Consider the following 19,833-nt stretch of genomic DNA (forward strand, 5'->3'; position numbering starts at 1 on the left):
AGTGACTTTACCATGGCAATATTCACAAGTTACCCATTCAATGTCCACCACATGCCGCCTCATGCAGTGGCGAGACATGGCCAAGGAGACAGTGCAAATGTTAAGGCTCTTCTGCCACCTGCTGGTGAGACAGGGGAGTTGCATACTAAATCCTGCTATTTTGTCAAAACCAAAGAAATTTAAATTTGACCTTTATTTAACCAGGCAAGTCAGTTAAGAACACATTCTTATTTTCAATGACGGCCTAGGAACAGTGAACTGCCTGTTCAGGGGCAGAAGGACAGATTTGTACCTTATCAGCTTGGGGTTTGAACTCACAACCTTCCAGTTACTAGTCCAACGCTCTAACCACTAGGCTACCCTGCCGCTTTAGGCCCTCCTGGTAAATACATTTCTTAAATGATTCCTGAAAAACTGGAATGTATACAAAGCTGTCTCATCAAAGCCATACACCTCAAATGACGAAACACAAATAACAGTGGTGTTATAATTCATTTTTTTTCAGTCCATGAAAAAGTGACACACTTGACAGCAAAATCCTGGTTAGTGTGCTGGTGAGTTTTGAGCCTTTTTCCCCACTTGTAAAATGACAGGTCAAGCACAACAAGTGGCACCTACTAGACATCAGTCTTTCACTCACAATTCAGATGACTTCTGACATTCCAGTCAAGGCAGGACACAAATGTGACAGCAACACTCAACAGATGACACACATACACACATTTAATTTAGAATATTGGATAAACTAGTGGATAGTTTCATAATTCATACCTGGGATTTGAATGCGCCCGCATGGACTGATAGAGCTTTTTCCAAGGCCTCAGGTGAATATCCAAGTCAGAGTTGAAGAGAAAGCTCATTTTACCACTGGGAAATGGTACGGCCATAATCGGCAAGCTGATGGAACATGCCAAGGCCTACCCGGTGGCATCAGTCGACAGTTCGAAAGGTCAAAAGTCATACATCTCATCCACTGAACACGAAGTGCACAAATCTCAAATAAGAAAGTGCATCAGTGCAACATATCCGCACATGTCCTCCATGAAATATGTCTTTAGCTTTAGGACAGAATTGACCAACACATTTATATTCATGACATCAATAATGACACAGGTATCGACGCTGATTGTGTCAGATATTGCTTAACAGCAGCTGATGTTGTGGTGGATATGCCATTGGATATCTGGTAGCACTTTGAGCACCTGAAAATGACTAGGATTCTATGTGGTAATAATAGCTAATACTTCCTGGTACTATTTTGAAAGAAAAATCAAAACAATTGATAACCACCTTGTACTTAATGGTAACCCCCAAAAAGATTTAACATACTTAATTACTGTGTAATTACCATTTTACCATGTCATTTCTTACTAAATACCTGGTCATGTATGTACCGGAAAATGATGTGCACCAGAATACCGTTTTGAATGTGTAAATACCGTCTCTATACTTAACTTACAGCTTATACAGAATAATGGACCTCTGCAAGGAGTCTCCAATTGACCTATCATGTAGGTACAGTTAAAGTCAGAAGTTTACATACACTTAGGTTGGAGTCATTCAAACTTGTTTTTCAACCACTCCACACATTTCTTGTGAACAAACTATAGTTTTGGGAAGTCGGTTAGGACATCTACTTTGTGCACGACAAGTAATTATTCCAACAATTGTTTACAGACAGATTATTTCACTTATAATTCACTGTAGCACAATTCCAGTGGGTCAGAAATTTACATACACTAAGTTGACTGTGCCTTTAAACAGCTTGGAAAATTCCAGAAAATGATGTCATGGATTTAGAAGCTTCTGATAGGCTAATTGACATAATTTGAGTCAATTGGAAGTGTGGATGTATTTCAAGGCCTACCTTCAAACTCAGTGCCTCTTTGCTTGACATCATGGGAAAATCCAAAGAAATCAGCCAAGACCTCAGAAAAATAATTGTAGACCTCCACAAGTCTGGTTCATCCTTAGGAGCAATTTCCAAACGCCTGAAGGTACCACGTTCATCTGTACAAACAATAGTACGCAAGTATAAACATCATGGAACCACGCAGCCGTCATACTGCTCAGGAAGGAGAAGCGTTCTGCCTCCTAGAGATGAATGTACTTTGGTGCGAAAAGTGCAGATCAATCCCAGAACAACAGCAAAGGATCTTGTGAAGATGCTGGAGGAAACAGGTACAAAAGTATCTATATCGACAGTAAAAACCAGTCCTATTACGACATAACCTGAAAGGCCGCTCAGCAAAGAAGAACACACTGCTCCAAAACCACCATAAAAAAGCCAGACTACGGTTTGCAACTGCACACAGGGACAAAGATCGTACTTTTTGGAGAAATGTCCTCTGGTCTAAAAATAGAACTGTTTGGCCATAATGACCATCGTTATGTTTAGAGGAAAAATGTGGAGGCTTGCAAACCAAAGAACACCAATCCAACCGTGAAGCACGGGGGTGGCAGCATCATGTTGAGGGGGTGCTTTGCTGCCGGAGGGACTGGTGCACTTCTCAAAATAGATGGCATCATGAGAAGAGAAAATGATGTGGATATATTGAAACAAGACATCAGTCAGGAAGTTAAAGCTTGGTCTTCCAAATGGACATTGACCCCAAGCATACTTCCAAAGTTGTGGCAAAATGGCTTAAGGACAACAAAGTCAAGGTATTGGAGTGGCCATCACAAAGCCCTATCCTCAAGCCTATAGAATATTTGTGGGCAGAACTGAAAAAGCGTGTGCAAGCAAGGAGGCCTACAAACCTGACTCAGTTACACCAGCTGTCAGGGGGAATGGGCCAAAATTCACCCAACCTATTGTGGGAAGCTTATGGGAGGCTACCTGAAATGTATGACCCAAGTTAAACAATTTAAAGGCAATGCTACCAAATACTAATTGAGTGTATGTAAACTTCTGACCCACTAGTAATCTGATGAAAGAAATAAAAGCTGTAATAAATAATTCTCTCTACTATTATTCTGACATTTCACATTCTTAAAATAAAGTGGTGATCCTAACTGACCTGAGACAGGGATTTTTTACTCGGATTAAATGTCAGGAATTGTGAAAAATTGAGTTTAAATGTATTTGGCTAAGGTGTATGTAAACTTCCGACTTCAACTGTATATGTTTTGGGTTGTGGCTCGAATCGTTTTGTCCTTTTGTTGGGCCACATGAAAGCTCCGAAGGTCCCAGCCACACCCCTCCCTCACAGCCAGCTCCTATCCAGCCTCTTCTTGGCAGGGTTGGGGTACTGGGGGTTCTCGATGACCCCCTCCCCAAACTTGAGCTCCAGGAAGGCGCGGTGGTTGTTCGGGCCGTAGGCGGTGACGCCGGCGAAAGGCATCGGCACCAGCGGCTGCAGGAAGTGCTCGGGGAACTCCATATCCTGCTTGTGCTCCATCCACGTGTCTTTGGTCATGACGCCGTTCCGCGGGTAGAAGGGCCACAGGTCCACGTGGAGGTGGTTAGCCTCGCTGTATTGCACCCGATAGAAGTCCCCCTCCACTGCCCGCTCCCACACATAGCCATTAGCATCCACCAGAGAACCAGAGTCCAGGTTCTTCAGGTAGTCACAGTTGGGCACGTCCTCCAGGTAGATGCCCAGGTCCACATCATAGTCCCAGGGGATGATGTCCTGGTGGCGGGCCGCCCCCAGCAGGGAGCCTCCTTCCAGCCAGTAGCGCACCCCGGAGCTCTCCAGGATGTTGATCACATACTTGGTGGTCTCGCGGAGGGCGCGCAGGCAGCAGGGAGGTGTCCAGCGCTCCAGGTACAGGTACTCAGGGGTGTCGTCCCGGACCGTACTGAAGCAACGCTCCGTCTCCTTCCCACAGCCGTGCCACTGCTCCTTCCCATCAGCCAGTAGCAGACGCTTCAGCCCAAAGTTCCTCATCAGCTGGCTAGTGGCCTCCTTCAGATGGCTGTCTGCCTTCCACTGGTTGTGGGCTGAGCTGAAGAGAGGCCGGTGGCTGGGGGAGAAGCAGGGGCTCTCCAGAAGCTTGACCTTCCAGCCATGCAGGGAGGTCTGGATGAAGAGCGAGGGCAGCAGGGGCCTCCCCAGTGGGACAGACAGGTTGAAGAGGTCCTCAGAGCGGATGAGGACCACCACGTCCCCCTGAAGGGCTGTACACACGCTACCACTGGTCCCAGACGCCGCTGTGGAATAGGTGGCCGTCCACTCTCTCAGGCTGACCCGCAGGTGCAGGCACTGAACGGCCGAGCGTGCCAACACTGGGGAAGCCACCAGCCTCACGGGCCCCCCACCCTCCCCCTCCAGCTCCCGGATCAGCCTCTCCACAGCCCGGCCCTGCTCCAGCTCCACCCCGTCAGGCACCAGCAGCACAAACTCTGTCTGAATGTGGAACTCTGGCCGGTGGGCCTGCGGAGCCTGCTCGGGGCTGGGGGAGAGCACCAGGAGACGAGCCCCCTCGGGGAGAGACAGAGGGGGGTAGGGCGGGGTGTCAGAAACAGCCAGGAAGGGCAGCTCAGGTCTCTGGTGCAGGAAGGAGCGTGCCACATCACCGACGTAGTTCTCAAAATTCTCAAACTCCCGTAGGAGGACAGTCACACGAGGGCCGTGGCTGTTCCCCTCTCCCCCGACACCTCCAGCGCCAACCCCTACCAGGCCCCCCATGCTGCCCTCCAGCCCGGAAGCAGGTAAGGCAGCCTTCCTGAAGCCCCTTCCTGGGTCCCGGCGTTTCTCCATCATCTGCTGCTGGGCTTGGGACACATAGTAGAGGATGAGCAGGTTAAGAGCGATGGCTCCAGTCAGAAGGCCCTGGCAGAAACTCACCCGCATGGCACCTCTTGCTGCGCTCGTCTGGCTCAGGGAAAGTATAGGATGGAGCTCTCTATTCAGAAAGCCTGTCCATAAACATCAGGACCCCATCGGTAATGAGCTACAGCCTATGTGCATCGGAAGAGTAATGGCCAGCTGCTGGAATAGCTGAAATACACAGAAAACACAGGAATTTAAAATGAGTCCTTAAAAAAAGGTTTATAAAGCACTTCAGATGGCTGTGATAGGCTTTAGATGCTGTAGTCTAGTTTATTACATTATCTTCAAACGTCAAGGGACGAGGTGCAGTGTGTCTCCCATACATGGACTGGATTGCCCTAGTTCTCTTCGGCCAATACTTTGACCTAGATTGTAACCGTAACTATAAATTACGGACAAAATGAGCCACAGAGATGCTTCAAATTGATGCTCCGTGTAAGTATAGGCCTGTGCTCCCTTCTAGAATTGCTACCGTAGGCTGCCCACATGTGTCCACACTACCACATTTCCAGTACCTAGAACGGTGTCTGCATCATGCAATGTACTTTTTATGCTGTCAATTTCATGCTGACAGTAGACTACACCTATACTGCATGGCTTCTATGCAACCATGATCATTCTCCCATCATTTCATAAAGACCACCCCACAAAATGACCCCTATAAACGCTACATATGCAGGACTCGTTTGTCTTCCAATGTGAATCACGTTCTGCCCGTTATATTGCCTAACATTCTCAAACTCGTTAGAATGAAATAGCATACAAACCATAATGCGTGGAGCGTTACATCGAATTCGCTCGCTGTGTGGAAAGGTGGCTGGGCCAAGCACAAACACGGAGACACCACCTGTGCAATAGCGCTTACTGACAGTGTAAAATATGAATGTTATACTGACAAATAAACTAAAGAAGTGTTCATACACTGGGAGTTTTAGATTATTATCAACACCGCGGTGTGTAACGTTAAACCCTTGATTTGCTGTTTCGGAAACGACCACAGGAAGCTTGCGTGAGATCACAATATGGCAGGAAGCGACGTCCCTGGTTACTGTAACTGGAGAGTGGAGGGAAAAAACGACCCCCCCCCCCCCCCCGCCTGTAGTAGATTTGCTCTTAGCTCATTTTTTGGCACCGTTCCTCCACGGGAGTTCTTGCGTTTACTCTTTACGCGAGAGAGGAAGAAAGAAGGGTCGAGCGTTAGTGCTGGGTTTGTGAGGGACGGGGTTGTTGTTATTGTTATCGCTGCTTGTTTTCCCCACCTCCCTGTCCTGGCGAAAGATCAAAGCGCTAAAATGGAGGCGGAAAGATCCGGCGGAGTAGCAGGGGGAACGAACCAGAACTCTGGAGGCAGCGGCGTGGGGCGCAACCCGAACGGGCCGAAATCAGTGCTCGGGCAGGCGACAACAGCAGCAGCGGCAGCGATGGCTGGATCGTCGCAGCCTCGAGAACCACAAGACGGCGACGCAGGCCTATCGCTTCCCGGGATCTTGCACTTTATCCAGTTCGAATGGGGACGCTTCCAGACCGAGAAATATCGTTGGGAAGCCGAGCGAGATGAACTCAGGGTAATTATAGTGTTATCATCAAGCAATAGCTGTGTAGACTATGTATTACTAGCTAGTTACGATTGAGAAAAAAAGCTAGCCTAGCATTGCCAACATCCCACAGAAGTCACGATCGCCACTCAATACTTTCCCCAATCGGACATAATTACTGTCCACATAATCGCGAACCTATTCACCCCTATGCTCCTGGATAGCAGTTCTCTAAAGCTTTTTTTGTGTGATCAAAGCAAACCCAATATTTGGGGGTTCCAAAAAAATGTCACCGTTCTTGACTAGTCTAAAACACTGGGTTGTGGATTTATTTAATGTACAGCATCAATCACAGGACGCTCAATTATCCGTGTGTTTCACATTGAGGCGCAGCCACTGTCCGAGCCACACGCTGATCTCAACGCAGCCAGACATATAGTCCACATTGTCTAATTATAGCGGATCACACAGGTGGCGGTGTCAATAGGCTTTGTAGAGTTGCCCCAACGGTAATTAACGCCAGATGGTTGGACTCCGCTGTTCTTCAACCCCATCATGGTTTCTATTTTTCTCTCTGCGAGATTACGGTGGGTCACGTGACTCACTGTCAATTACAATTGGGATTCAGTGATGCGTCTGTAAATCCCGGAGCCACACACACACACACACTAAAAAGACCGATGACGTAATGCGGTTCTTCCACCCTTTACTCACGTTCACATGTACACTCATGCCTGCCTGGGGAGTGCAAAGCGTTTTTATTTATTTATTGTTTTCCCCATCATGTGGCCTTACTCCTGTCAACACGTTTAATTATAAAGATGCTGAATGAACATGAGCTGATGAAATATGAGTTTGCGTGATTATTTACAGTAGCCTAAAGGTCTGTGTAGAAAAGCAATACCATTCCACTGCTGTCAGTGTATTTCACTCTCCCGCTCACTCTACCCTATAGGCTATAGCCTAGTTAGAAGTAGGAACTTTATATAATATGGATGAACCATAACAAACTGGCCGTGCTGATCTTATAGCAGTGTGGGGGATTGAAGTCAGAAGTATGTCACCACCACCACTGGGAAGGATTACTGTGTGGTGTGTGTGTGTGTGTGGGGGGGGGGGGGGGGTCCTTGTTTTCACAGGCTCAATTAGCAGCAGAACTCGGGCCGAGAGAGAGAGAGAAAGAGACAGAGAGAGAAAGAGAGAGAGAGAGAGCCCTGTTCAAACAGTAGCCCAGCAGTTTACATAAGAGGACACCAGTGGCTGCTAAAATAGGGAAAGCCCTGTGGCGAACACACACACAGCCTCCATGAACATACACACAGAACACACAACACTATACAGAATAATAGCCTACAGTTTCCTCTGGGCTAGTGCTCTGTCTCAAACCAAAAGTTGATTGATGACTGCCTGGTGTGTGGAAAACATTGGCCTTCCCTGCCATGTGACTGTGTGCGTATGTGACATTGACAGGGTGTGTATGGTGTGCCAGTGGTATCTTTTTTAGGGCTGAATCGTGTCGTTAAACTGGAACACCTGTGTGGCACTCTGTCTCCTGTGACAGCCAGCCAGGCTGTGGCGGGGCTGGGCCGAGCAGTTGGCTAGGCCAGGTGTGACCTAACGTAGCAGCCGTTTCTTTCTGGTCCTGACAAGATAGATTTTTCTTCTGCACTGTTCAACCAATCCAGTTCAGTGTCGCCTTGTTGACCCCCAAAAGCGTAGGTCACGTCACAGGCTCTCTCTCTCAATTTCTCTGAAAACCAGATGCATCCGGTTGTCATTGACCCCGGCAAGGGTGGGCCAGGTGTGACGTCCCCAGAGCAGAGCCACACGGCCATGTGACCACAGCCAGTAGGCCATGCCAGGGGACAGACAGACAGGTGGCACAGCTCTGGGCCCTGTTATTCATCACTGATCTCGCATGACCGGGGATAGGTCAAAGCTATGTGGCGGCAGCCCTGGCTTAATCCTATCCTGTCAGGTAAGATCAGTGATTACTTTAAGAAAGCGAGGACGAGGGATACTGCTATAAAACCCGCAGGCCTCTCACCTCTGTCAGGCTATATCTGTCCCGTAGAACTGTAGAGGGGGTCCAAATCAAACAGTCATTTCTCTACTGAATATCTGAATATACTCCTGCTGAGTCTGTAGAGAAAAGAGTCTCTAAATCTCGTGTCCTACTTCATTAGGCTTAGTACAGTCGGTGCTGATCAAGGACCTACAGCACTCCTGGCTGGCTCATAAATGTCAGATTAGATTTCAACGTTGCGATCGCAGTTGCGCCACAGTTGCTACTTGCCATAAATGGAAGGACAGAGCGCTTTGTAGCCGTTGACACTCAAGAACAGTGGCACTCCGACTAGTGGTGACCCAGATGACACCACTTCCTGCTGGGGCATGTTAAGTGGGGCCCGTAGTGCCCTTCTCTCAGCTCTAATGAAATGCCCAGTGCTCTCATGCATGACACGCGTATGTACAGTACTGTGCTTCGCTCGCCCCTCGCACACTTCTGGGCTCTCTCACACTTCATTTGGCCTTTCTTTCTCACACTGACACATGCAAAGGCACACATGCACACAAGCGGACTTTTTGCACAACTTAAACGCTCTCGCACACTCACCCACACACACACACACACACACAACACACACACACACACACTCTCTCTCCAGTTCCCTGTCCCAGAAAAGTCCTCTGCTCTACTTGTTGGCTGATGGGTCCCAGAGGGTTGGAGGATGACATAGAGGTAAAGGAGAGGAAGAGCTGCCCTTGACCCTGTTCAGCGGTGGTGGCAGGGGCGGGGGGGCTGACTGATGAAATGCGCCAGTCAGAACTCCTCAGCAGGCCAACTTCTGAGAGAGCCATACAGAGAGTGCTGTAGTGTTTTTACTCAGAAAGGTAGTTATTTAGCCTATCTTTTTGCTAAGACTGTTGTTGGATTATGTGCCAGTGTTCAACAGGCATGTTTATAACATAGTTGATGCCCTTTATATTACAGGTCAAAGCTTTTTCTTTTGGTTCAGGTTGTGACTTAATTTGTCCCAGAGGGCAAATGGTTTTTGGCACCAAGGAGTACGTAGACTTACATACAATGCTAGTGCAAGAGTCATTGGTTGGCAGCCGTCAATATCAATATAACATTGCTCATGGTCATCCATTAGCAGCAGCAATCGTGTAAAGTAAGGCCTACATAGAAGGTAAGTAAAGTGCGCTGTGCACATTCTCCAAAATGTCACATCAACATCATTCAAATGTGCGGATAAAAAAATGCTGACCGCGTTCGCATCATCGGCACATGTAATGACAACCAAGGCGATAAAACTAGTTTAGGACAGACTAACCTCGTCCCTGTATTCACGAGGCCAATGGCCTTAGGGGTCAAAGGTCAATGAGTGCTTGTACCTGTTAGTCTTAACAGTTGGGGGAATCTACACCGGGAGCCAGAGTGTAGGACATGGAACTCCTGGTGTCGGGGGCGGGCACAGCCAGACAGGATAGATTCTAACTTCCTCAGCACTCATCTGCTGTACAGGTCAGACAGACAACTCTGCTGGACTGCTGTGATCTTAACACTTTTACTATCCTAGCCAGTGCTTTTTTTGTTGGTTGTTGTTGCTTTGATACCAAGGTTACCATGCCGACAGATCAAAGAAAATGGTAGGACCGACTCAATGTACGCTTTATAAAAGAGAGTCTTCAAGGTCCTGTCAACCTGGAACTTTTGCCCGTTTCCTGAGACAAAAAAAAAGGGTGTCGCTGGTACTTCTCGCACATCATGTCAGTGTTGCACTCAAAGCTCAATTGATCATCAATCATGGTCCCAAGGTACTTATAATTGGCTACGGTGTCTACCACCTGGGCCATAAGGATAGTGTTCTGAGAGGTAGGGAGTTGACACCTGAAGTCGATTCACATATCTTTTGGTTTTTTTTCACATTCAGTTTTAGGAAACCGCCGTGGCACCAATGAACAAACTCCTCAACAAGCCCCGGGGCTAGTTTCATCGGCATGAAGCAGACAGATTATTTCTGAGTCGTCCGCAAACGTTAGGGTGTGCTGGTTCTTTTACTGGCTATGACACTCATCAGTGTGCAGGATATAGAGGAGGGGCGAGGACACAACCCTGGGGTGAGCCTGTTGAGAATGACCGCTTCCCTGCCAGGCTCCCATGCACCCTCTGGGTTCTGCTAGTGAGACAGTCAAGGATCCAGTCCACTACACGAGAGTCTACACTAAAACGATTAGGGAGTTTGTTTGTAGACCTTGCGAGACACTACGTGACCAAAAGTATATGTGGACACCCTGCTCGTCGAACATCTCATCCCAAAATCATGGCCATTAATATGGGGTTGGTCTCCCCCCCTTTTGCTCCACTCTTCTGGGAAGGCTTTCCACCAGATGCTGGAACATTGCTGCACTAAGAGCGTTAGTGGGGTCAGGCACTGATGTTGTGCAACGATTAGGCCTGGCTCACAGTCGGCGTTCCCATTCATGACAAGGTACAAATCTGTCGTTCTGCCCCTGAACAGGCAGTTAACCCACTGTTCCTAGGCCGTCATTGAAAATAAGAATTTGTTCTTAACTGACTTGCCTAGTTAAATAAAGGTAAAATAGAAATAAAAATCCCAAAGGTGTTTTGATGGGGTTAAGGTCAGGGCTCTGTGCAGGTCAGTCAAGTTCTTCCACACCACCAATCTCGACACACCATTTCTGTGTGGACCTTGCTGCCAGATTGTGAAGCGCGATTCATCAGCCCAGAGTACGCGTTTCCACTGCTCCAGAGTCCAATGGCTGCGAACTTTACACCACTCCAGCCGACACTTGGCGTTGTGCATGGTGAACTTAGGCTTGTGTGCGGCTGCTCGGCCATGGAAACCCATTTCACGAAGCTCCCGAGGAACAGTTCTTGTGCTGACGTTGCTTCCAGATGCAGTTTGGAACTCAGCAGTGAGTGTTGCAACTGAGGACAGACGATTTTTACACGCTATGCGCTTCGTCAGTCCTGTTCTGTGAGCTTGTGGCCTACCACTTCGCGGTTGTGTCCTTATTGCTCCTATACATTTCCACTTCCATCAAACACTTACAGTTGACTGAAGCAGCTCTAGCCAGGCAGAAATGTGAAGAATTTGCTTTTTGGAATGGTGGCATCCTATGATGGTGCCACGTTGGCCATTCTACTGCCATTTTTTTTGTCTATGGAGATTGCATGGCTGTGTGCTCGATTTTATACACCTGTCAGTAACGGGTGCGGCTGAAATAGTGTGTGTGTGTGTGTATATAGTGTATATGCTTGAACTTTTGATGTGGGTTTGATCACAGATCACTGATCTGTAGGGAAGCCATCAGAGTGAAGTAAATCACCTAAAGTAGACTCCTTCTCTCACCTCTACTGGCCACTTCCAGACTCAGGATCTACTCCAATACTTTTGAAATCCCTCCCTCCCTCCCTCCCAACCATGAGGTCCTTGCTGATCTGTATATGATTGGATGGCCCGGGTGTTCAATTCAATTCCCACCTTATTTCTGTCCGCAGTCCAGCTCTTCCAGCAAGGAAGGAAGGAAGGAAGGAAGGAAGGAAAGGTGCGTGTTTAAAACGGGGCCCCTGGATTGGACAAGATCCTGTTGTTCAGACATAGTAGGGGACGTGATGTTCATGGATCGTCATGGTACTCTGACATGGACAAATGACGTGCTCCTCCTGTGCGTACACTGTACCACAGCACAACAGGCACACACGCACACACGCACACACACGGCAAGTAAAGCCATGTCAGATTGCAGGGCGCCAGTGGAGACAGAAGTGGGAATATATATTTCCAGGAATGTCGGGGACAGTGGGAGAGATGACTGATGCTTATCTGGGATGAAAGGGACACTCCAAAGAAGTGTGTGTAAAGAAGACGTGTGTGCGCGCGCGCGCGTGTGTGTGTGTGTGTGCGCGCGTGTACAAAGCGTTAGAAAAATGGCTGCACCCAACACAGTGCATCTACCTGGTAGCTACCTTCACTACCCAGCTTGGCCGCTCCTCTGCTATCCCCAGACGGACACAGCTCTGAGCATAGTGCCCTTCAGGTGTATTTTAGTACCGGGAGTCTGTAGGCGTGACATGTAGCTGCTGCTAAACCAGATAGAGCGGTTCAATCTGAAACGCACAGGAGGTGCTGCACTCAAAGCGATGCGTCATCAGCAGAGATCGTTTCTGTTTGCAGTAGCACCGTCACATTCTTCGTGTTTGCGCGAGCGCGGTTTGCGTATCCCAGCCGTAAGGTCTCGCTGGCGTCGACCTCGTGCAGACCGCCATTGTCGACGTGCCGGGCGGCATTTTTAGACTGCTCGACTTTTCTGGGGCCCGGGAAGAGCGATTGGACCACACACACGCATTTCTCTCCTCACAATGGTTTCCCCCCTCCAGATGTCTGGGTAGGGTTTGCTGGTCAGAGGAAGTTCTAAATACAGAACGCCACTCCGTCCACAACCCGCTACTTAGCCCGGTGCTCGGTTGCGGAGCCAAACCAACGGTATTTCTGCACTGTACGTTGTATTTGTTTGAGTGGTCCAAACAAACGTCGCCTGGGATGTGGCATGCTCAGTAATGTTGTGTGTGTGTGTGAGTGTGTGCTCATATGCTTGACCTGTGTGTGTGTGTGTGTGTGTGTGTGTGTGTGTGTGTGTGTGTGTGTGTGTGTGTGTGTGCGCGCGCAGGCTCAGGTGACGTTCCTGCAGGGCGAGAGGAAGGGGCAGGAGAACATGAAGCAGGACCTGGTCAGGCGGATTAAGATGTTGGAGTACGCCCTTAAACAAGAGAGGTCAGACGCACGCACGCACACAGACACACACAGACACACACACACAGTGTAAGGCTTGGGTAACACTGCCATCTTGTGGTTCTTCCTCTCTCTGCAGGTCCAAACACCAGAAGCTGAAGACCGGCAGTGACCAGAGCCCAGGGGAGAAGAAACCAGAGGCAGAACAAGGTATGCAGGCTCTATGATGACCTTATGTAGACTCTACGTATGCTCTAGGCCAGGGGTGTCAAACTCGTTTTGCCCTGGGGGCCGCATTCGGTCTTCAAGAACATTTTTTGGGGTTATATTTCCTCGCCATCCAAATGTGCAAAAAATGAGTCCTTCCAGCCATAATTTGATGCTCCCTGACTTTCTACCTTTCATTTCTGTGATTGTTAGCGAGTTGGACACAGTCAAGAAACTGTACGAATGTAGGTCCTTTATCAATTCTACTAATTTCTGTTTTGGTCTTTAGAAAGTATATTAACACACAAAAACATGAAATATCATTTTGTCACTCAAACCACCAACGGGCCGGATTGGACCCTCTCAGATGGTCTAATGACTGGTTCACAATGTAGCCGAGATCTAATGCATTCTAAAGCAGAACTAGTAACTTCCCTATGCTTCTGTTTCCACGTTTTCACCATTGAAGTGTGTGTGTGTGTGTGTGTGGAGCTGTAAGTGTTTCTCTGGTGATTCCTTCTGTTATATCGGCGCTTCCTCCTCTAATTGACTCGTCCTGTACCCCGCAGTGCCTAATGGGCCAGCAGAGTCTGAATCTGAGCCAGCCAATCAGATGTCCTGGAAGGAGGGCCGTCAGCTACTGCGCAAGTAAGACTTTCTCCCCGTAGCGAGAGCAAGGCCTCCTCCCCGTAGCGAGAGCAAGGCCTCCTCCCCGTAGCGAGAGCAAGGCTTCCTCCCCATAGCGAGAGCAAGGCTTCCTCCCCGTAGCGAGAGCATGGCTTCCTCCCCGTAGCGAGAGCAAGGCTTCCTCCCCGTAGCGAGAGCAAGGCCTCCTCCCCGTAGCGAGATCAAGGCCTCCTCCCCGTAGCGAGATCAAGGCCTCCTCCCCGTAGCGAGAGCAAGGCTTCCTCCCCGTAGCGAGAGCATGGCTTCCTCCCCGTAGCGAGAGCAAGGCTTCCTCCCCGTAGCGAGAGCAAGGCCTCCTCCCCGTAGCGAGAGCAAGGCCTCCTCCCCGTAGCGAGAGCAAGGCCTCCTCCCCGTAGAGCAAGGCTTCCTCCCCGTGAGCAAGGCTTCCTCCCCGTAGCGAGAGCAAGGCTTCCTCCCGTAGCGAGATCAAGGCTTCCTCTCTGTAGCGAGAGCAAGGCTTCCTCCCCGTAGCGAAGCAAGGCCTCCTCCCGTAGCGAGAGCAAGGCTTCCTCTCCGTAGCGAGAGCAAGGCTTCCTCCCCGTAGCGAGAGCAAGGCCTCCTCCCCGTAGCGAGAGCAAGGCTTCCTCCCCGTAGCGAGAGCAAGGCTTCCTCCCCGTAGCGAGAGCAAGGCTTCCTCCCCGTAGCGAGAGCAAGGCTTCCTCCCCGTAGCGAGAGCAAGGCCTCCTCCCCGTAGCGAGAGCAAGGCTTCCTCTCCGTAGCGAGAGCAAGGCTTCCTCCCCGTAGCGAGAGCAAGGCTTCCTCTCCGTAGCGAGAGCAAGGCTTCCTCCCGTAGCGAGAGCAAGGCTTCCTCCCCGTAGCGAGAGCAAGGCCTCCTCCCCGTAGCGAGATCAAGGCCTCCTCCCCGTAGCGAGATCAAGGCCTCCTCCCCGTAGCGCGAGCAAGGCTTCCTCCCCGTAGCGAGAGCATGGCTTCCTCCCGTAGCGAGAGCAAGGCTTCCTCCCCGTAGCGAGAGCAAGGCCTCCTCCCCGTAGCGCGAGCAAGGCCTCCTCCCGTAGCGAGAGCAAGGCCTCCTCCCGTAGCGAGAGCAAGGCTTCCTCCCCGTAGCGAGAGCAAGGCTTCCTCCCCGTAGCGAGAGCAAGGCTTCCTCCCCGTAGCGAGATCAAGGCTTCCTCTCTGTAGCGAGAGCAAGGCTTCCTCCCGTAGCGAGAGCAAGGCCTCCTCCCCGTAGCGAGCAAGGCTTCCTCCGTAGCGAGAGCAAGGCTTCCTCCCCGTAGCGAGAGCAAGGCCTCCTCCCCGTAGCGAGAGCAAGGCTTCCTCCCGTAGCGAGAGCAAGGCTTCCTCCCGTAGCGAGAGCAAGGCTTCCTCCCGTAGCGAGAGCAAGGCTTCCTCCCGTAGCGAGCAAGGCCTCCTCCCCGTAGCGAGAGCAAGGCTTCCTCTCCGTAGCGAGAGCAAGGCTTCCTCCCCGTAGCGAGAGCAAGGCTTCCTCTCCGTAGCGAGAGCAAGGCTTCCTCCCCGTAGCGAGAGCAAGGCTTCCTCCCGTAGCGAGCAAGGCTTCCTCCCGTAGCGCGAGCAAGGCTTCCTCCCCGTAGCGGCAAGGCTTCCTCCCCGTAGCGCGAGCAAGGCTTCCTCCCCGTAGCGAGAGCAAGGCTTCCTCCCCGTGGCGAGCAAGGCCTCCTCCCGTAGCGAGAGCAAGGCCTCCTCCCCGTAGCGAGAGCAAGGCTTCCTCCCCGTAGCGAGAGCAAGGCTTCCTCTCCGTAGCGAGAGCAAGGCTTCCTCCCCGTAGCGAGAGCAAGGCTTCCTCCCCGTAGCGAGAGCAAGGCTTCCTCCCCGTAGCGAGAGCAAGGCTTTAAACAAACTGTTGAGACTGAATGAAGAGGCTGATCGTGTGTGTCCATGGTTTGCTCGTGTGTGTGTGTGTGTGTGTGTGTGTGTGTGTGTGTGTGTGTGTGTGTGTGTGTGTGTGTGTGTGTGTGTGTGTGTGTGTAGGTACCTGGAGGAGGTGGGCTACTCGGACACCATCCTGGACATGCGTTCAAAGCGTGTGCGCTCCCTGCTGGGTCGTACCAGCCCCGAGGCTAACGGCGCCCCGGCCAGCAGCGAGCAGCAGCCCGCCCCGGACCCCGAGCCCCTGGCAGGGGGGGAGTCACTCCTCATCAGACAGATAGAGGAGCAGATCAAGAGGTGAGACCCCCAACACGCACAGCCCTATCCTGGGTGTAGGGTACTGTGGACAGTGATGAATGGAAGCTTGTCTCCATGGTAGTCACTGTGAAGTTGATCAGTACTCTGTCTGTGTTGGTGTATTGCATATTCTTTGTCAGATTCCTATAACTGTCAGTATTGTTGTTGGGAGATGTGTTGCCGCTGATGTGTGTGTGTGTGTGTGTGTCGGTAGGAACGCGGCGGGGAAGGATGGTTCTAAGGAGCGCCTGGGTGGTTCCGTGCTGGATAAGATCCCCTTCCTACACGGCTGCCAGGATGACGATGAGGACGACAGTGATGAGGAAGATGACTTCCAGGGCATGGGTGGGGACCGTATAGACGGGCAGCGCAACAAGAACAAGAAGCCGCGCGTTAAGGTTCCGATCACGTCAACACGGCAAAGTGTGTGTGTGTAATTATACCCCCGTGTGTGTGTGAGAGAGTGTATTAAAGGTTTTCTCTCTCTGTGTGTGTGTGTGTAGATGGGAACTGAGCCCACGACCACAGACCTGGACCCTGATGATGAGGAGGAGGATGAAGACGACTCGGAGGATGCCCTGAGCGAGTTTGACTTCCTGGGATCAGGGGAGGAGGGGGAGGGGGCGGGAGAGGCCCGGATCTCAGGGGACGGCCGGGAGTTAGGTACGCCGTCATCATAGCAACCGCCTCAACCACACCTGTCTGTCGAGCTTTCTGTCTGTCTGTCTGTCCTTCTCTTTCTTTCTAGGGAGTTATATGTTCTGTACACTCACCTCTACTGCCAATAAACCATTGTCTATGGTGAACCATTGTCTGTGTGTCTCTATCACATTTGTTGTTTGACTTTGTCATCCACGTGTCTCTCTCTCGATCTGAGGCAATGTGTTCTGTTGGCATAACGCATGCTGTTTGGTGTCTGTCTACTTTCTCTCTTTATCCGCCTCGTGGCCTGTCTCTCGGTCCATGTCTCTTCGTCTGTTTGTGGGTTTCTCTCTTTCTATTTCTCTGTTCGCTCATCGTCTCCTTCTGTGTGCATGGCCATGTGTTCTTTCGCCCTTTACTTCTCTCTGTCTGTCTGTCTGTCTGTCTGTCTGCATGACTGTGTGTTGTGTCTCTCTCTCTCTCTCTGCATGACTGTGTGTTGTCTCTCTCTCTCTGCATGACTGTGTGTTGTCTCTCTCTCTCTCTCTCTCTCTGTTTGAACAGGGCACCCAAACGCTTCTCTCTCTCTCTCTCTCTCTCTCTGCATGACTGTGTGTGTTGTGTCTCTCTCCTCTGGCCTGGTTCAGAGAACCGCAGGAACAAGTTACAGGGCTTGATGTCGGACTTCCCCCCCAAACCCTCCCCGCCCCCCTCTGTTTTGGGACAGTCTCGCTCCGGGGAAGGTAAGACAACAGCCGAGCCCCAAAACTCTCTCCCTGTCTGGCTGTGCCAAGTGTTCTACAGTGTCCTGTATTATGTTATGTTCTGTGTGGATGCCAGGACGAATAGCTGCTTCTTTCGCAACAGATAATGAGGATCCTAATAAAATACCAGAGTAGCTCTCTCTCTCTCTCTCTCGTCTAAAGGGAAACTGCTCTGAAGAGGTAATTGTTTTAGTATTGGAAAAGGGGGGGGGGGGGGGATGTGTTTTTGATCAGATGGTGGTTGATGTGGTCGTGGGTTTAGCATTGAGAGCCGTTTTCGTCCTCCGCTCCTTAAAGGTGGCGCTCTGGGTTTTTCCTCCGACGTCTTCATCCTGGACGCCGTCGGGGGCGGAGACATGAACCTGGGGGAGTTGGCTGACCTCACCGTCGCCAACGACAACGACCTCACTGTGGATGTGAGTACTTGAACGCACACGCACATACGACAGTGTTTCTCCTATGATTTTTTTCCCCCAGCAGTGGTGGCAAAGATTACGTGGTGGGGGGGGGGGGGCTGAGAGAAGACATTTCAGTTTTAAAGCTCATTTTCTGCAATTCCACACATTTAGCCATGGCTTAGGCCGTGTTCCTATGCTCTCTGAGGGACTCAAACATAATGACAAAATCAATGGGGGCCCCGTGCAATGACATTTGGGGAATTCTAGTTTCTCCCTGGCTGTCTAGTCTGTATGTTGGAGGTTGTTGATTTTCAAAGATGATTTTATAAATATTTGGCTCAATTATCTTTTTTACGTACTTTATCTATCTGAGTTTAGTCATTTAAAAAAAAAAGTTAGCTGTTGCTAAAGGAATACACCCCACCAACGCTCTGACACCTGTGTGCGTGCAGCTACAAGATAACCGGGAGGAGTTCAAGAAGACGTGGAACCCTCGCTTCACGCTGCGCAGCCACTTTGATGCCATCAGAGCGTTGACGTTCCACCCCAGCCAAGCCGTTCTACTCACAGCCTCCGAGGACGGAACCCTGAAGCTGTGGAACCTCAACAAGGCCATACACTCCAAGAAGTAAGAGCCTAAGGAATAGCAGGACCACAACACGCCAATATCAAGGCCTGTCTTCAGAGCGTGTAATCATAAAGTCGGAATGCTGATCCAGGATCAGATCCCTCCTAGCCATGTTGTCATCTTCTTTGTGATTAAAAACATAACTGATCCCAGATCAGCGCTCACTCCTACTCTGAGATGCTTTATGAATACAGGCCCAGGAGTGGGAAAGAAACTGAATGGGGTCTGGTAGTTTGCTATAACCCTGCTGTAATGTGTAAATAGATGTTGTTCTTGGCCTCCACAGAAATGCAGCGCTGGACGTTGAACCCATCTACACCTTCAGAGCCCACAGGTGAGCTCAGACCACACGCACATACACCCTCATGCATGCAAACACACATTTGTTGCAACTATCATGTGTTTTGGTAGCTCATCTTTGTGTAATCGTGTGTGTGTGTGTGTGTACAGTGGTGCAGTTCTGTCTCTGGCAATGGGAGAGGACGGAGACTCGTGCTACAGCGGGGGTCTGGATGGAACCGTGCGCTGCTGGAAGATCCCTGACATCAACGTGGATCCCTACGACAACTACGGTCAGCCCCTGACCCCTGTCTGACCGCTCTGTCACCTTTTTTTGCTTCCAGTCTACCAGTCAGGACTAGCCAGGTTTATCCCCAGCTAACGTATTCAGCTCTGAGTCCGTGGATCACACATGATCAAGCATCATCTCCGTGAAAAAACATATTGACTGACATTAGGGCTGTGGCGGTCAAGGACTTTTGGATGGCGGCTATTGGTCAGCCAAATGACCACGGTCAGATGCACATTTTGTGCTGCTGCAGGGAGGGGGCATTGTCTAGGACAGGGGTTTTCACTTTTCTTGGGTTGAGGTCGGGTGATTGTGGATGCCAGGTCATCTGATGCAGCGCTCCATCACTCTCCTTCTTGGTCAGAATAGCCCTTATACAGCCTGGAGGTGTGTTTTGGGTCATTGTCCTGTTGAAAAACAAATGATAGTCCCACGCAAACCAGATGGGATGGCGTATCGCTGCAGAATGCTGTGGTAGCCACGTTGGTTAAGTGTGCCTTGCATTTTAAATAAATCACAGACAGTGTCACCAGTTAACCAGAATAAAAGTAATTATTTTTCACGTAAAAAACACCTTGCTTGTTTCAGCAAGGAGCAAGAAAGTTTCATCACGTTGTAGAATCCATTTGTGCGTGTCTCTTTTGTTGTGTAGACCCGGCCGTAGAGAGCAGTGTGTTGTTGGGTCATGAGGACTCAGTGTGGGGTCTGACGTACTCTGCCCAC

General features: G+C 50.3%; 2 protein-coding genes across 2 annotated transcripts in view; one reads left to right on the forward strand and one right to left on the reverse strand.

Moving 5' to 3' along the window:
- Positions 1-174: 174 nt before the first annotated feature.
- On the reverse strand, positions 175-5,865 carry LOC135546111 (ribitol 5-phosphate transferase FKRP-like). Its single transcript, XM_064974268.1, has 2 exons — positions 5,546-5,865; positions 175-4,946 (listed from the first exon to the last, which is right to left on the reverse strand). Exon 2 carries the CDS (start codon positions 4,797-4,799, stop codon positions 3,207-3,209), a length of 1,593 nt encoding a protein of 530 aa, XP_064830340.1. The 5' UTR covers positions 4,800-4,946; positions 5,546-5,865; the 3' UTR covers positions 175-3,206.
- A 5-nt stretch (positions 5,866-5,870) lies between these two features.
- The window catches only part of LOC135546109 (striatin-4-like), a 22,457-nt gene continuing 8,494 nt past the window's right edge, over positions 5,871-19,833 (forward strand). Inside the window, exons 1-13 of the mRNA XM_064974265.1 lie at positions 5,871-6,343; positions 13,013-13,116; positions 13,214-13,284; positions 13,851-13,929; positions 15,916-16,110; positions 16,325-16,508; positions 16,614-16,773; positions 17,400-17,495; positions 17,814-17,932; positions 18,367-18,542; positions 18,829-18,876; positions 18,993-19,114; positions 19,763-19,833. The exon at positions 19,763-19,833 is cut by the window's right edge and continues 97 nt beyond it. Coding sequence (XP_064830337.1) covers positions 6,071-6,343; positions 13,013-13,116; positions 13,214-13,284; positions 13,851-13,929; positions 15,916-16,110; positions 16,325-16,508; positions 16,614-16,773; positions 17,400-17,495; positions 17,814-17,932; positions 18,367-18,542; positions 18,829-18,876; positions 18,993-19,114; positions 19,763-19,833 — 1,698 coding nt within the window. The 5' untranslated portion in view covers positions 5,871-6,070. The remainder of the gene's footprint in view (positions 6,344-13,012; positions 13,117-13,213; positions 13,285-13,850; positions 13,930-15,915; positions 16,111-16,324; positions 16,509-16,613; positions 16,774-17,399; positions 17,496-17,813; positions 17,933-18,366; positions 18,543-18,828; positions 18,877-18,992; positions 19,115-19,762) is intronic.

This window comes from Oncorhynchus masou, chromosome 9 (assembly GCF_036934945.1).
Source record: "Oncorhynchus masou masou isolate Uvic2021 chromosome 9, UVic_Omas_1.1, whole genome shotgun sequence".
Classification (NCBI taxonomy): domain Eukaryota; kingdom Metazoa; phylum Chordata; class Actinopteri; order Salmoniformes; family Salmonidae; genus Oncorhynchus; species Oncorhynchus masou.